Below are 18700 nucleotides of genomic sequence, written 5' to 3'. Positions count from 1 at the left end.
GTGGTGACACCTACATGCAAAGGCAGAGTTAACTAAAATTTAACAAAATTGTAAGTCGATGAAAATTGATAAAATAAAACATTTTCAAAAACTTTATCTTTTTTGTAGGCATATAAGTTTAAAAAATAATTGCCCTAATGCACTTTAAGATTTACACAAAGTAAATGTCATGTTAATGTAAAATTTAATGAGAGTGAATGAAGAGATTAAGAAAAAGAGGAGAATCTGAATAGGCTTGTTCCTCATTTCCCTCCTGCCCACCTCCCCCCAGCCTGCCTCTATAGTAGGTACTTTTCTTCTCTTTCTGTCTGTTTTTCTCTCTTTTCCCCATGCCCCATTTTGAGCATTATGGTAAACAAACTTTTCTTAATCTAGTAGAGGGCAACCATAAGTGCCATGAGTGAATGCCATACTCAGTGCAAAATGCTGAAGTTTATCTTGCCTTTTAAAGAAGTTCCTCTAGTATTTATTGCATTACTGGTTTCAAGGCTATTAATTCACTGAGCTGTTGCCTGTCCCTGATACTCTGAATTATTTCACCAAATCTGAATGATTATCTAGCTGAATGGAGTATTCTCAGGGACATGTTCATTTCACTGAGTTTGTACTATAGTTTTCCATTCTCTTCTGGCTTTTAGAGTCTTAATTTGTCAGATCTCATGAGCCTTATGGACTTCCATTTGTATGTAATTTCTTTTTGTGAGATTGCAGTTTTCAGTATTCTGTGATGAAATGAGAAAATTGCAAGTAGAAATTAAGACTATGGGTATATAGAAAACTCCACAGAAGCTCTGAAAAGCCAATTAACAGTGGCTGAAGGAAAAATTAAGGAGTTCCAGGATGAGAGGATAGAAACCGCTAAATAATAACAGAAGTTGTAAAATAGTCTAAAAAGAAATGAACAGAATACCACAGAACTATGGGCTGAGTTCAAGGGGAACAATATTAGTCATCAGTCTCCCTGAAGGAACAGGAAGGCAAATTTGGTGATGAAACAGTAGTTAAAGAAATCATAGATAAGAAGTTCCCAGCATGATGAATACAGGCACCGCCATCCAAGAGCCTGAAAGGGTCCCAGTCAAAGTAGACCCAAGTAGGAAAACTCCGAGATACTTTGTACTCAAAATGATAAAATCCAAAGACTGAGACAGAATATTGAAATAATATTTCATTTTTAATGCATAATACAGTTGTGATCTCTTTGTAATAGATTGCCCCAGTACCTACTATTAGTGTTAATTTGGTTTCTGTCTCTAGTCAGTAACTAAAAATAAATGCTCTAACAAACAAAGTCATTTCTACTGGGAGGGAATCCATTCTTTCCCTTTAGTGCCAAAAGGATTTCATACTACCTTGTTAGAATTTGTAAGTTTAAAAAAAATCACAAAATTAAATATTGTATTTGTGATTTTAATTTTCCTTTATATTATCTAACTTGTTAATATAACAGTCATTTAGAATAATCACATTAATAATTCTCACTTTGGAGAGTTTCTTGTTTTTAACCTAAGACTAAGTGTGCTTGGCTTTTAAAAGACTGTAAAGGAGGACTGAATAAAGATGTGAAATACACATACCTCAGTTTTACCTGTTAACTTTTAAAGTCTTAGGTTTTTCCCACATTTTTGATCTCCATTAAAATTTCCTTTAGATAGCTGCATAGATTTTATTTCATTCCAGTATTTCTTAGTTTCCCACATCTGAAGTTAAAATGCCTTACTATTGTTTCCAAGGCTTTTTAATGTACCTGTAGCACTTATTTAAATATATTAATATACAGATATTTTTATCTAAATCTATGTTTTTCCCCAGGGCAAGATTTTAGTCATTATTGTAAGCCCATTCTCAAACCTGCTTTGCCTATGATATAGTACTCAGTAAATGTTTGTTGAATAAATTAATGAATTTTGTTTGATATTTTGGGCTGGAGTGATAGCACTGCGGTTGTGCATTCACCTTTCACTCGGCAGACCCGAGTTCAATTCCTCCGCCCCTCTCGGAGAGCCATGCAAGCTACTGAGAGTATCGAGCCCACGCGGCAGAGCCTGGCAAGCTACCCATGCGTATTGGATATGCCAAAAACAGTAACAATAAGTCTCTCAATGAGAGACATTACTGGTGCCCGCTCGAACAAATCGATGAGCAACGGGATGACAGTGACTGACTGATTTTGGAAGGATATATTGGCTCTAGGGAGAAACGGAGTGGACTAAATATGATTTATTGTGACTAAATTGATTTCTTCTAATTTTACAAGGAAACAGGAAAAAGACCTCAAAGTAAAAAAGCAATCTACAAAGTACTTGCAAATCATATATATGATAAGGGGTTACTTTCCAAACTATAGAAAAAACTTATAATAACTCAGTAGCAAAAGGACAAAAAATCTTTTTAAATTGGGAGCAGGATCTGAATAGACATTTTCTAAATAAAACAGAGTTTTTACATCAAAAGGTGGTCAGTGTCATAAATTATTGGGAAAATGCAAATCAGTATCACAATGAGATGTCACCTCACAACTATTTCAATGGCTAATATCAAAAAATTAAGAAATAGCTCATTAAAGATGCTCAAAAAGAACAACATCCAGGAACTGGAGCCAGATATAAAATAAATAAGTCTTGCGTTGTACATCAGTGACTATAATTGTATATATGAGGTATGCTAAGAGTAGTGTTTGTTTGTTTGTTTGTTTGGGTGGGCCATACCTGACAGTGTTCAGGACTTACTCCTGGTTCTGCACTCTGGTTGTCACAGAAGACCATATTGGGTGCCAGGGGCCCTTCCCACCTTATTATTGCTCTGGAAGGTGCTGGCTCCTAAGAATAGATTATATTTTAAAAATTACAACTATGTGTTTCTTCATGTTAAACTCATTATGATAATTTTTAATATAATATACTCTAAAAACTAATACAATGCCTTATTAATTGTATCTCAAGTAAAATGAAAATACATGGTTAGTTTCAAATAAATAGCTATCAGTGATTAGGACTAGATGGAAGCAAAATCCTTGGCAGTTTCAGAATTTTTTATACAGTGGCAATTAGTGAATAAGCTCAATCACAGGAAGAAGATTTGGGGAAATAAATTTTTTTTTTTTTTAAATTTCATCCTTTTTTAATCTTTATTTTTTTTTTTAATTTATTTATTTTTAATTAGAGAATCATAGAGAATCACCGTGAGGGTACAGTTACAGATTTATACACTTTTGTGCTTATACTTCCCTCATACAAAGTTTGTATTCACCAGTGCCCATTCTCCACCACCCGTAAACCCAGTGTCCCTCCCACCCTCCCCAATCCCAACTCCCCCCCACCCCGCCCTGACACTGTGGCAAGGCATTCCCTTCTGTTTTCTCTCTCTAATTAGCTGTTGTGGTTTGCAATAAAGGTGTTGAGTGGCCGCTGTGCTCAGTCTCTAGCCCTCATTCAGCCCGCAACTCCCTTCCCCCACATGGCCTTCGACCACAATGTAGTTGGTGATCGCTTCTCTGAGTTGACCTTTCCAGATTTGGGGAAATAAATTTTATATATATTTTAGGATCTTGTAAAATTTTAGAAATATACTAAGCTAATCCCTTTTTTTAAATGATGATATTGGGCATTTGGGCACTGCATGTTAGGCACTTGTCTTGCACACAGCTGACCACAGTTTGATCCTGACATCGCATATGGCCCTTTGACCACCACCAGGAGTAATTCCTGAGTGCAGAACCAGGAGTAACCCCTAAGGACCACCGTGCATGGCCCTCAAAAATCACAAATCACAAATCACGAAATCCCATTAATTACCGATTTTTCGGGCGGGCTCAGTAACATCTCATTTCATCCTTTCCCTGAGATCTTAGAAGTCTATTTCCACTCGGCCCTCCTAACAATGTTGCACTGGGGGCTCTTCAGGGTCAGGGGAATGAGATCCAGCTTGTTACTGGATTTTGCATATGAATACACCATGGGAAGCTTGCCAGTTTCTCCCAGAGAGAAGTAGGCTAAAGATATCACAACCGCGCTTCTGAGAGCTTGCTTTTAAGTCTCTCTCTGGATGTTGGCCATTGATGGGTCACACACACGTGGGTTCCTCTGCCGGTACCTTCATGCATGTGGCCTGTCCGAACGTGTGGAGAGGGGCCTCCAGCATGGCTGTAGCTAGGCTCTGGTGGTCTTCAGCCACCCAGGAGCTCTGCTCAGGTCAGAGAGGGAAGCTGGAGCCCATCCCCTCCGAGGGGCCCCGGGGAAGACAGCCAGGCGTGCGGGCAAGAGACTCTCTGCCCCAAAAAATAAATAATAAAATGATGACATTAAAGTTATCTCTAAAAGACATTTGTCACTTAAACTTTGCTTATAAAGGAATTTGTTAATAATTGAACTCTCAGATCACTCCCTGTTGCCATTTATACAAGAAAATTTATTTTACTTTAATCTCTATTTCCTGAGAAGCAAAAGAGCAAATGTGTCATAGAACAAAAACATTGCTATGCTAAGCATGTTTTTACACCATCTCATTGAATATAATTTGGCTATAGTCAATTTGATTTAAAGTTGTTAATCTATTCTGATTCCACATTTAGTGCAATTTTAAATACACAACACTAACCATTATTCTGAAAGCTTTAGCCAGAATGCCAAATTTTATATTGCAATTAGTGAATATCTAACTGTAGCTGTTCTGTTCTCGAAACAGTTATTCACATGTAAAGATTGATCCTTGTCTTTAGACTTACATTTAAATGAACCCATTGTAATCTAGTCTTCATCTTGTTTCTCTTTGCTTTTAGGCCTGTATGTGGAATCAGAGGGAAAACACTCATAATTAACCTGCCAGGTAGCAAGAAAGGATCTCAGGTAAGCAATTTTAAGATTCATATAGTTAAGCATAAGGAGTTTAGATCCACATCAAAAATTAGCCAGTCACAGAATGCAGAACATTCCACATGGTTTCCCTCAGTTCTAGAACTATTAGCCATTCTATACATTCCCAAAACCAAACCAAGAGTTTCAAAAAAACACTAGAAAGACTCAAAGAATTCACTGAAAGATACCATTCCTGTGTTAGTGTTTTATTACAGTGAACATATATAGGTTAAAAATCAACCAAGGAAAGAAGTCCTGAAGAGCAAAGAAACAGGTACCAAAAATAGAGCTGTTATTTTCCTCTTCCTTTGGATTCATCATCATATTACTCTTCTGCATTAATGGTGTGATAATAGAGGAAGCATTGACAATAGGAAAAGCACTTTCAATATCCTATATCACATACAGTCATGTGGTGGACTTTTAGTTACAAACCCTCTTCAGAGGTACAGCTGATACTTATAGTCTCCAACACTTTCTAGAGATAAAACTATTATGCCCAAGGCTCCCATCATAAATCACACTGTTGTCTGATCAAAACAAACAGAGCAAACAAAGACACTCCTATCATCTTCTCATTAACAAAGGGTCAATGGTTATATGCTCCTTGAATAAGGTTAATTCTTCATTCTAAAAGCTACCTTGACCTCTGGAAAAAGATTTCTTCAAGTAAATTATCAGACTTGTCTGAAGGGAATCTCTGTTTATGAGAACATTTATATTAAAGAAATAACAAATAGTGTGAAGTGTAAATGTGCTTAAAATTTGGAGATGAGGGTGTGGGTATGGAGAAATTTAGAGATCTGTCTTATAATAATGTATTCATTTTTGCAGTTCTATGCTAATTTTCTAATTTACCACCTTGATATACAATTATTTATACCCTATGATACATCAACATAAATCATTTTCTATAGAAATGATCTCTTTTCCTCAATTTAGTCATTTTACTCTTGTTATATTTTAAGAACACTTGCTTTTTTTAAGATATAAAAATTACATATTTTTATTTATTCTTTACAAAAATAAGAAATAAAGGGTCTTATTTATTAGAAAACAAGAAATAATTCTTCATATATATTTCTACAAAATGTGAAATAAAACTGATACATATATTTTCTGCGGACTGGAGCAATAGCACAGCAGGTAGGGCATTTGCCTTGCATGCAGCCGACCTGGGTTCAATTCCTCTCTCCCTCTCAGAGAGCCCAGCAAGCTACCAAGAGTATCCCACCCGCACCGCAGAGCCTGGCAAGCTGCCTGCAAGCTACCCGTGGTGTATTTGATATCCTAAAAACAATAAAAAGTCTCACAACGGAGACATTACTGGTGTCCGCTCAAGCAAATCAATGAACAATGGGACGACAGTGCTACAGTTCTACATATATTTTCTACAAAAATAAGAGATATGACTGCACATATATATATATATTTAGAGGATAGGATATTTTACATAAAAAATAATTTACTAAAATTCTCTTAGAAAATATGAAGGTAAATGTCAGGTTACAAAATAGTATACAAAAACATTGTTGCATTTCTAAGGTATAAGGAAGAAATTAAATAAGAAAGTAATTTTTTAAAATTCAACTTAGAGTGACAACAAAAATAATAGGTAATAATGAATGTTAAAAGTTAAAGACTTAGAAAACTTTAAGTCACTATTGAAAGAAATGGCGGATGACAAAGAAGATAAATTCTAATGGTTCTAATATATTTTAGCATCAGTGGTTTTGCTATGTTTGTTACTCACAATATCAGTATTACTACAGTATAGTAGTTGATATGATTTGGAAAAATTGAACCAGAAGATGCTAGAACATTACTGGACTTCTGCTCAGGCATTAAGTTATTCTAGTCCATTATCAAATTGATGATATACTTATATAACAAAAGTGTCTTATAGGTTATTGCTATTCAGGTTTGTTGACTTTGCAGGTTACAAAAACTAGTCTTTTCAGCATAGGACTTTTTCAGTATACCATTTATATCAGTGTTACAACTGAGAAACAGTAGTAATATCGGTTGTTCTAAGAATCAGTTGAGATCCACTTCATTTTTTTTTCTTTTTGGGTCACACCTGGCAATGCACAGGGGTTACTTCTGGTTTTGCACTCAGGAATTACTCCTGGCGGCGCTCAGGGGACCATATGGGATGCTGGGAATTGAACCCGGGTCGACTGCATGCAAGGCAAACGCCCTACCTACTGTGCTATCGCTCCAGCCCCACCACTTCATTTCTTTTTTTTTTTTTAATTCTTTTATTAATTCACCATGTGGAAAGTTACAAAGCGTTCAGGTTAAAGTCTCAGTTATACAATGCTCAAACACCCATCCCTTCACCAGTGCACCTATTCCACCACCAAGAATCACGATATACCTCCCCCTTCCCCCCACCTCCCCAGCCCCCCACCCCGCATGTGTAACTGGTAAATTTCACTTTACTTTCACTTTACTTTGATTACATTCAATATTTAAACAAAAAATATTCACTATTATTGATTTGGAGTTTCTCCCCCCTAAAGTCGATCTGCTGAAAAGAAAGCATTTGGTAATTTGTTTTCCATTGCTGAGAATGAAGAGATATGAGGTCAGGAGGCCGCACTAGCAGCAGCATAGTTTTGGATTTCTGTATTTTAGTATTTTAGTAACTAAGTCCAGAGAAATGTCTGCCAGGAATCGCAACATTGTAAGCTTGTACCTCTCAGCTACTTTATATTCCACATATGAGTGTGATCTTTCTATGTCTGTCTATTTCTTTCTGACTCATTTCACTCAGCATGATACTTTCCATGTTGATCCACTTATATGCAAATTTCATGACTTCATGTTTTCTGACAGCTACATAGTATTCCATTGTGTAAATATACCAGAGTTTCTTTAGCCAATCATCTGTTTTGGGGCACTCTGGTTTTTTTCCATATTGTGGCTATTGTAAACAGAGCGGCAATGAGCATGGAAATGCAGATGTCATCTCTACTATACTTTTTTGCCTCTCCGGGATATATTCCCAGGAGTGGTATTGCTGGGTCAAATGGGAGCTCAATTTCTAACTTTTTGAGAATCGTCCATATTGTTTTCCAAAAGGGCTGAACCAGTCGGCATTCCCACCAGCAGTGAAGGAGAGTCCCTTTCTCCCCACATCCACGCCAACACCGGTTGCTTTTGTTTTTTGGGATGCACCACTTCATTTCTTAACCCTCATCTACCATCCCCCTTTCTCTTCACTTATATCAAACTTATCTTCTATCCTTTAAAAAAGGTTTTTTTTTTTTCTTTTTTTGTTTTTGGATCACACCCAGAAGTGCTTAGGGCCTACTCCTGGGTCTGAGCTCAGAGATCACTCCTAGTGGTGGACTCGAGGGACCATATGGGATGGCAGGGATTGAACCAGGATCAGCCATGTTCAAAGCAAATAACATACTAACTGTACTGTCTCTGTGGTCCCTATCCTTTGAAAAATTTTGAGACTATTGGTTTAGCTATTGTGCTGTTCTAGATTATCATTCCTAGTTAAGCTGGTACTTCTTTTCAGTGCATTTCCACTCATAAAGTAGGATTACATAAGTATAGAACTAGCAGGTAATCTCATGCAATATAAACTACATAACTGCATTGACTGTGAACTATTATTTGGCCAGATAAAATGAATCATAATCTGTCCCATTAAACCCATAAATATTTTGACATAAAGGTTTAAAGTAATAGATTCTGCTTAGAAGTCATTCCTATTACTATGATTATAGCCCTAGTTCTTGAGCTTCTATATTAAGTGGAACAAATTAAGTTAAGCAATTTGGAAGAGGAAATAGGAAGTATAAGAATAAAATATAGTCATATAATCTATTCACATACTTTTAAAGCTATGTAAGCTGTCTTTCATGCCTTTTATCTCCTGCCATTTCAGAAAACAAATGTTTTAATTATCTATTCAATTAATTTTCTATCAAACTATGCTCTGAAAATGAAAGTAAAGTGCCTTACTAAAATATTCACTGAGATTTTGTGAAGCTTAGTTTAGAGTATTTTTAGGACCAATTTTTATCTCCCAAGGCTGCTGGTGTCAGTTTGACTTATCAGTTGTGTACAGGGGCTACCCCTATAGATTCTGCAACTCATCCCTATGCCATTTCTGTCTCTTTTGTTAGCAGACAGAATAGTTCTTATTATTTGTGTGTGATATTATATATATATAGAGAGAGGAGAATATATATATGTATATATATATATAAAGAGAGAGGGAGGGAGGGGAGAGGAGAAGAGAGAGAGAGAGAGAGAGAGAGAGAGAGAGAGAGAGAGAGTTGACCCTATTTGGATTCAGCCCTTGTCTATGTTGCTGCAGCCCCAACAAAATATACTCATCTCTTTGGCCCTTGTAGCCATGTCATGTATGCATAGAGAAACAACAACTTTTAGTTGCAGAAAGGGATTCTTTTGCTAGTCATTAATATTCTACTTTAACTTTGTAGAGTAATATGGGATTATGTTCCATTAAGATATTACTCTAATAGACCAGTGTTCCATTGTTCTTCTGCCTGACCATAGCACCAGGCCTTTGGTTATTCCCATAAGTTAGTAAATATTTAACATGCACTCAAGTCATTGATTTTTTTTTTTGCCATGTCAGTCAGAACAGCAGCCTTCCAAACAAATGGCTGTTCATTCACATTGGGATTATATACAAAAATCAATACTTTGTTGATAGAAAGATGTTTATAGGACCCCATTCAAGTGAATCAAATACGCATTTTATCCATGAAGATACACCAGTGGTTTTGAAGTTGTTTATAGGGGAAAAGAAGATTTTTGCTCTTTAGTACCTTTTTTCAGCATTATCCTGTGTTTACCACCATTTCCATTTTAAGATAGAACACTCCTGGATACTGCCTTCCCCATTTTTTGCCATTAGCCCAAGACATAGGTTCAAGTTTGTTGTATGTAAGTCAGGGGGACATTCTTTATTAATGTCTAATTACAAGCCATAATTGTCTTCATATGGAAATTTTCTGGTCCAAAATTTTTGCAATTGTTGCTGGGTCATACTCAGATTGCACCACTACCCCAAGTCTTGCATTAAACCATACTTTTGTGTAGCAAATTAATGAACTATTTGTCTCAGAAAAATCTTACCATTTAACAAATGCAGTCTTTTTGATGATTTAAATTCCTTCCATTTTACAGTGCTACGTAAGGGAAGAATTCCCCCAAATCAAAAGCAATATTTTTCATTAATACATTCAGAGAAAGGAGACTCATGAATTCACATAAAATGTACTCTGTCCAAGCATTCAAAATTTTATCCAAACTCATTTTAATACTGTCAAACTATTATATTCTTATATCCTCCCAGTCTAATTGTACCCACCATTACAACTTCAAACTTCAAGACCTTTGTGAGTTTGAGAATCACAGTATATGGAGACACAAATGTCAGAGAGTCTCAGAAAAGTCTCTTACCATTATAAAAAAATGTTTTATTATAGTCTAGGTTAACATAGCTACGATAGTGTTAATGTTTTACAGCTATGATATACAGTTATTGAAGCACCCCAAAATGCATTTTATCCAATAAAACTTCTTGGTTAGTCAAAGGATTAGGTACCCAAAACCCTTCATTAGTCTTTACCTTTATTAGAACTATAAAACCAGCACTTATGACAATTCAAGGTGAGATTTCTTCGTTGTTGCGTGCTGAGGAGCGGGTGATGGTGAAGCATTGACCCACACCCCAGTGGTGCTGCCCATTTGTTCATTTAAATTTTAAAAATTCATGATTCCCAGTTTCCCTTTCTCTTCCTAAACCATATGTTTCAGTGTATCAGAATCTTTTATTGAATCCTACTTCTGAAAGCCGGTTGTGAGGACTTTTGAGCAAATGCAAGTTATTTACGTACAAATATGGAATTACCACAAGACTGCCTTTACTCCCAACACCAGTAGCAATGTAGTGCATTTCTACGGCAATCCTTGGTTTTAATAGTCTGCTAGAAGCTTTCACAGAACTTCCTGAAACATATTATAATATAGTTATTATCTTATTACAGGAAAATATTGTGGATTGAAATCAGCCTAAAACCTGATAGGACAGTATTTAAGAGTACCAAATGAAATTTCTGGTCATCCTCTTTCAAGGAAACATGGAAAGTATTACCTCCCTCTTGGCCACTAGATGCAAATAGTATTGCTATATTGGCATACTCACCTTATAATTAAGGGTATAGAATTTTTATTAAGATTCATCAAATCTTAGGAACTTGACTGATCTTTAGTTTAGCCCCTCCAAGAAGGAAGTCTAATTCCATTAGTTTCCTATTTCTTCTAGATGTCAAACAGTTAAAATTTTCTAAAGCTCTCATTATAAGCTACACTGTTTGACCAGTGTCAATCAAAAACACCGCTATCATGTTTAATGTTCCAAAGAACTAAAGATCACCTCAAAGCCTAAAGTCTATGTCTCTGAAAAAAAAAAAAATAATAAAGTCTATATCTCTGGTCATGATTAAACTCCTTAATTTATTCTCACTATCAATCAAAGATTGATAAAGAGTCTAAAGATTAGGCATGTTTTCAAGTATTCCAGTGATCCTTCATAAGTTTTAAAATATTTATATAATCTTAGATTTTAAGCAAAATTACCTTAAACGTTAAAAAAAAAAGTTCTGCCCAAATACATTCCCCAGACAAATTTCATCCTACTCTCGTCTGTGTATATATTTGTGTGTGTGTGTGTGTGTGTGTGTGTGGTCAGGGGGAAGCATGTTCATCACACCTAGCAGTGCTGTAAACTACTAGTGGTGCTTGGGGTTAGCATGCGATGCTGGGGATTCAAACCCAGGGCTTCCACATGCAAAACCAACACTCGAGCCCTTTGTGTACCTCCTTGGCGCCACTCATTCTTTTTTTGATAATACATTACTAAATAGTGCCTAAGCGTGGAACTGTATTGACCTTTATGCAGTGCTATCTACAAATTTTATAGATAGATATTAGATATTTTATACTGTTACCTAAGTATGCTTTAGGATAATTCAGAACTTGAGCTTCCTGAATAAAATGGTTCAGTCCTCAGTTGTTTCTTGGTGCAAGTGATCTGCTTTAACTGGAAAATAAAAATAATGACACTTTCCAGCCTCTTGTATGTTTAAACCCTAAAGTTATGTAGAAATTTTATTTTAAGAGGCTAAAAAGATAGTACAGTGGCTAGAACATTTGCCTTACATGCGGCTGACCTGGAGTCAATCCCCAGCACCCCCATATGGTGCTCTGAACCCTCCAGGAGTGATTCCTGAGTTGCAGAGCCAGGAATAAGCCATGAGCACTGCTGCATGTAGCCCAAATGCCCCCTCCAAAAAAATGATTTTTACGTTAAAAATTGCACTGTGATTTACTGCTACATAGATGGATCTGGAGAGTATCATTTTGAGTGAAGTTAGTGAAAAGGATATCAAATGATTTTCATAATATGTGGTATATAAAGTAACATGGTAAAGAAACAAATGTTCAAAGGTAATAGAAACTGAGACCTGGTATTTAATAGGGAATATACTAGTGTAGTGGGGCATAAGACATAGGGGTGACAATAGGACAGTGGTGGAGAGAAACTGGTACTCTGGTGGAGAGTGTGCTGAAATGCTTTTTGCATAAAACCCTGCCATTATAAATACTGTTAACCACAGTGCCGAAAATAAAATGACTTTTAAATATTGCACTGTATTTATAAAACATCATAGCTCTTTAACACACATCAAATACTGCTATATGAGGCGTAATTCATATTTCACATTATAAAGACAGTATGTTAGATATAATTTAATCTTAAACTAACTGAAAGAAATTCAAATCCAAAACCACAAATAAATTTTATTGCTACCCATTTTGTATGCCTATAAAAGTGCTTCTTCGTCTTTTTTTTTTTCTCATACAGGAATGCTTTCAGTTCATTCTGCCAGCTCTACCTCACGCCATTGACCTTTTACGTGATGCCATTGTAAAAGTAAAAGAAGTACATGATGAACTTGAAGATTTACCTTCCCCTCCACCACCTCTTTCCCCTCCTCCCACTACTAGCCCTCATAAACAGACAGAAGATAAAGGGGTTCAGTGTGAAGAAGAGGAAGAAGAGAAGAAAGACAGTGGTGTTGCTTCAACAGAAGACAGTTCCTCATCACATATTACTGCAGCAGCCATTGCTGCCAAGGTAAGCCTGGTGAGAGAGAGCCAAAGATCTAAAGGACCCACAGGTAAAAGTATTGATTTCATCCCTTTTGCCATCCTCTTTTTCCTTAAGTTTAGTAGTTCTTCAAGGTATTCACAAAACAGAACTGAGATATTCGTGACTCCACAGCTTTGTTTCCTCCCATTATCAAACGTCTTTGAAGGCATTGAAGTTTGATATGAGTTCTGTGGCATTAGAAATAATTGCTACTATGTATTGGAATAATAGCTGCAATGATAAACAGTGTGACATTTAAGTACTGGTTGTAAATATAATTTTCATGAATATACTTAAAATACGTTGTTCACATGTTCAAAACATCAAATTCAAATCTTAAAGGGTAGCAAACTGAAGAGTATAGATCTTAGATGATTTTAAATTAGTTGAGAAAGACCAATAAATATTTTTCTAAGAAAAGGCTTTTTTAGCAATTAACTAATCACTTATTTAAATATTGCTTTCTTGACACAGATTACCTTAGTAGTACTGAGGGAAATGAGTATATTTTTATTTTAATAAAAAATATGTATTAGGATAGTACCTATTGGAAATTCTTGGAGAATCCTATAGACTCTTTTGAGGTATCTGTAAATTTAATCATCTAGAAGTCACAGTACATGATTTACATTTTATAAATATCTAGTATAATCCACCCACTATGTTTCAATATCTTTGCAAAGTAGAATATCCCTACTGAAAATAATGACTGCTCATTGGTTTTATGCATAATGATGAAATTCTAAGTGCAATGTGAAATAATTCCTATGTTTTAAGATCTTACAGTTATTTGAGTTATGAACCTAAAGAGGAATTTTAGACAAGAAAAGATTAGAAAGTAACATGAAAGTCTCTGTTCAAATAGTAGGTGTTTATTTTTCTAAAGACTTAATTCTGTCACCATATGTATTCCATGATCCAATAAATCCTGACTTAACAACTAGTAAGTATTTAAGTTATGTGTATGCGTGTGTGTGTCTATGTGTGTGTGTTTTGTTTTGTCTTGATGAGACTGGATGGCAAAATACATTTTTTAATCATTGTGTCTTCTATCTCTTTTACTCTTACTAAAGAGTAAAATGTACCATCAATTTTCATCTTTTTTTAAGTTTATAGCATTTGAAATCTGGCTGTTTCTTGTTATTCTACATTTGAAATTGTTTAACATTTCATTATTCCATTAGTCTGCACCTTTTTTCTTTTCCAGTCTTTTTTTTTTTTTGCTTAGTTTTTTGTTTTCCTGTCACTATATTCATAGTTGTTATGTGTTGTGCATTAGAAGCATCCATTCTACACCAGTCCTGCTGTTATCATGGCACATGGTGAGCAGCCCATCCCTGGTCTCATCAGTTATTCCCATCATTCAACAGGCAGTGCAGATGAACGGGTAAGACAAGAGACTTTTGTATTAATGGTTATGAAAACATATACCTTACTTCTATCCTTGGAGATAGACTATAGCGTAATATGGAAAATGTGTATTACTTTAATAAGAGTTTCTTCTATAATTGAAGTACTCTCATGTCATTAAGATTCTGTAATATGTGGTAGTGAACTTTCCTTACATAGCATTCAAAATACTCATTGCTCAGAAGTTTTTTTTTTTTTTGCAGCTTTATTATCATTTGCCTTTGAATAAATTAACTGGATTACTTCATATAATCTCTTTAAAAGATCACTTTGGGGGCTGGACCGATAGTACAGCAGGTAGGGCGTTTGCCTTGCATGCAGCTGACCGGGGTTTGATTCCCAGCACCCCATATGGTCTCCCGAGCACCGCCAGGAGTGATTCCTGAGTGCAGAGCCAGGAGTCAGCCCTGAGCGTTGCCGGGTATGACCCAAAAAGCAAAAAATAAATAAATAAATAAATAATAAAAGATCACTTTGTTTTAAAACATAAAAGAATAGTCAAGTTAAAATTTAATTTGTATTAATCTTGCTTCTTTTCCCCATAATTTTGCTTCTCATTTTCTTTTTCTTCACTATGTTCTCATTTCAACTATTTAGAACTTTGAGTCAATATAAATGCTGAGATGATTAATTTTCACATAGAAACTTATAAGGACGCCTATCATACTTTTTCAGTCTCTGGCTAAATGATAGTTTATAAAAAAAAAACAGTGCCAGGTTAAGAAAAATTAAACTGTTAAGTATAATCTGTCTGAACAACAATAACTTAGATTATGGCTCTAGAAATACTTATCTAAATTCTTAAAGCTATAAATGAATAAATAAGGAAAAAAAGTAACCAACTAGAATTGGCTTTAAATCCACCCCCTTCCCCCCAAAAAAATACCAAGCATTGGCATAAGAGGGCTATGGAAATGTAAAATCATTCTGTAGTCTCTTAGAAGATATACTACCAAGTCTTTAACCCTTACATTAAAAAAATATTACCTGGTTGAAAATGAAATTGGTCAAGTCAAAGAGTAAATAGGGTGTTTAAATATTGATTAGTAAAAATATTAATGAATTCACTTGATAACTAGTATGTGAATTTTCCAGATATTTGTTTCAAATTATAAGCATTCCGAAATGTCTCAAACTTAAATAAAATGTTCCATCTTGGTTTCATCTTGTAAGACAGTTATAACTTTAATAATCATTATGGTTTTTAAACTAAAGTATATGAAGTTTTTTATTCATAGCCAAGTTTTAATTGTAATATTCTGAGTTTTATATTTTTCACTGAAAATGGTTAAAGTATCTGTACTTTTTATTTTGCTCACGGCTTACATATAGATTGTAGTATTCTAGATGCATAGGAGAGAAATTTTTATTTATGGTTCCTTACATTACTTGGACTTAATTCTCTGGAAGAATTGGTTGAGACATGTTCTAACAGTATTCTTATATGGCATCATCTAGAAATTGCTCAGATATTATTTTGCAAATGGTATTAGTCTTTTAGGAAATTTTCAGTTTTATATGTGGATTCACATTTTTGTGTTTGTTTTGACAAACAATAATTAGAGTTATATATCAAAGAGTAAGTGTTCTTGTTCTTCAGGTACAGATTTTCATAGAAAAGACTGGAAAAGAAGATAGAGGTAGTAGAAATAATGAAATGAAAAGCCCTTGGTGATCCTAAAGAAAATACATTGGCTCTATGAATACTTACTAGGAACTAACTTTGTTAATGAACCTTATCAGCTCTTTTTCATCCTGGTTTATGTTTCAGATTTCTACAGTCATTTGGAATATCTGTATGTACACCTCAGCTGTTTTTTAATTAGCTTTGCCATACGGGTTTTGTAATATGAGCACAATATTTCATTTTTAAAGGGAGAGTGAGATGTTTGGCTACTAAAGCAAAGAGAAATCTCTCTTGAACAAGAGAAAAATTGTAAATTCCTTCAGCTAGTCAGATTAAGATAGAGGAAGCAATGTAAAATAAAGTATAAATTGTACAATTTAAAATCAGAAGGGGCTGGAGGGATAGCACAGCGGGTAGGGCATTTGCCTTGCACGCGGCCGACCCCGGTTCAAATCCCAGCATCCCATATGGTCCCCTGAGCACGGCCAGGGGTAATTCCTGAGTGCAGAGCCAGGAGTAACCCCTGTGCATCGTCAGGTGTGACCCAAAAAAGCAAAAAAAAAATAAAAAAATAAAATCAGAAGACCTTGGTATGAGCCCTGAATTATCCACTTAATATTTAGGATAAATTGCTCACTCTTTAAAAATTTTATTCCATAATGCCCCAAAGTAGAGAGTATGGGGAATTACTCAATATTTAAAGTTCAGTTTCTGATATGTAATCTTGCATCTCACAAAAGCTTATTATTTTTAGCAAATGAAATAACATGAATAGGGGTAAATAAACTTTTGTAAATTTAGTCCTAGTGTCAAACACAAGCTTATTGTTCAGAATACAACTATAAATGATTGTACTATAAATAGAGATTTCACAGACTAACAAGAGAGCTGTTCTTTTTTACTATCTTTTTACTTCCCTAACTCTTTTATTCACTTCTTAGGAAAAAGAAGTGAAACCTGATTAAATTTTTCACTCTCAAGTTAATCAGGACTGACTTGATTACTGTTGTTAAATCAATAGCCTGACTTTTTCAGAAATTAAAGAAAACTGAAGAATGCTATGTACTGAGTATTTGTTAGTTTTTTTCTCCAGCAGCCCTCGTTCCCATTTGTGTTTCCCATTTATTTGTCCTATTACTAAACCTAATTTCTGCCATATAATTTGGGTGGAATTAGCTAAGCTTGTAGGGTATGTATATATAATATAATCAACATATTCAGTTTGTACAACCATCATTTTTAAATCAAGGAACACATAATTGAGGCAAGTTGGAGCAAGTTTTACTTCTTAGGTTTTATTTGAATTACTGAGGAATTAAGCTCTGTTTCCTATTTAATGTGTATGAGGAAACAGTTCTAAGAAATGCCATTTTGGAACTACTAAATAGCAAAATAATTTATAATGGAACAAATAACAAAAAAGTAATCAAGAAATAGAAGAAAATTATATTACATTCTTTCACATTGATCAAACCACTCAAAGCCTCAGTTTAACTATAACTACTCTTGAATTTTTTTATTTACATAAACCAATAAGTTACTTTAAAAATTAATTGGAAATAGAGATAAGAATACTATCGTCTGCAGCCATAGAGCTTAACTTATATATGTATATTTATATATACATATACATGTATATATATGTATAGACACACACATTAGTTTGTTCTTATGGTTTAAAGGTTGTCTAAGTGTGGGGGGTGGGGATAGTTGAGAAAAGATCCTAGAGACAATGATAGAGGGAAGTGGACATTCAGGTGAACAGATGTAGTATTAGAGTACTGTATGCATGTAATTTCTGAATTGTTATATTAATAGCATTTTACTTGTAGAAATTGAATCTAGAAAAGCCTGGACTTTTCATTCTTTCAATTTTGTTGTTGTTATTTTGTTGGGGCTGGAGGGTTGTGGTTGGGGGTTGGGGCTACACTATGCCTATAAGTGTTTAAAGCTTGTTCCCAGTGGTACCAGAGATTGAATTTATAAAGCACATGCTCCAACCTGTTGAACTATTGCCCCAGCCCTCACTCTTATTTTCTGATGCTATATGTTCCAGTGAAGTTTACAGTTGAAATATGTTAAACCTATTTATCTTTTTCCTCTGGTGAAAAAAATTTTTCTAACAATTTCTAGGAGTTTGCTGGGAATTTTAAATAGTTTTATAAAAAGACACTCTGGGGGCTGGAGCGATAGCACAGTGGGTAGGGCATTTGCCTTGCACACAGCCAACCCGGGTTTGATTCCCAGCATCCCATATGGTCCCTCGAGCACTGCCAGGAGTGATTCCTGAGTGCGTGAGCCAGGAGTAACCCCTGTGCATAGCCAACTATGACCTAAAAAGGAAAAAAAAAGGACACCCTGATTTTTTTCAGGATACAAAATAAATATTTATAAAATTTAAATGGAACCATAAAACACCCAGAATAATCAAAGCAAGTCTGAAAAAAAGAAGACAGGAGTGTTATATTATTAAATTCACAATACACAGCCAAAGAACCCTTTAGTCTTTTGAAATACAATAAGACCAATGAAGTACATACTAACTTTAACTGTATTGTAGCTTTTACAGTAATCAAACTCATGTCATAACTCAGGCAA

At 35.0% G+C, this 18700-nt stretch overlaps 1 protein-coding gene across 19 annotated transcripts in view; it reads left to right on the top strand.

The window, feature by feature from the left end:
• The window catches only part of GPHN (gephyrin), a 494826-nt gene that overhangs the window by 271980 nt on the left and 204146 nt on the right, over positions 1-18700 (top strand). For 10 of the 19 annotated variants that reach the window (XM_004612348.2, XM_055130244.1, XM_055130246.1 and 7 more), the window contains 2 exons: positions 4778-4844; positions 12778-13050. In XM_004612348.2, the coding sequence (XP_004612405.1) occupies positions 4778-4844; positions 12778-13050 (340 nt within the window). Of the gene's footprint in view, positions 1-4777; positions 4845-12777; positions 13051-14344; positions 14453-18700 lie in introns of all 19 variants that reach the window. The other 9 variants (XM_004612345.2, XM_055130231.1, XM_055130242.1 and 6 more) reach the window with 1 other exon arrangement.

This window comes from Sorex araneus, chromosome 3, assembly GCF_027595985.1.
Source record: "Sorex araneus isolate mSorAra2 chromosome 3, mSorAra2.pri, whole genome shotgun sequence".
NCBI classification, from domain to species: Eukaryota; Metazoa; Chordata; class Mammalia; order Eulipotyphla; family Soricidae; genus Sorex; species Sorex araneus.
This window is presented reverse-complemented; position numbering and strand designations above follow the sequence as displayed.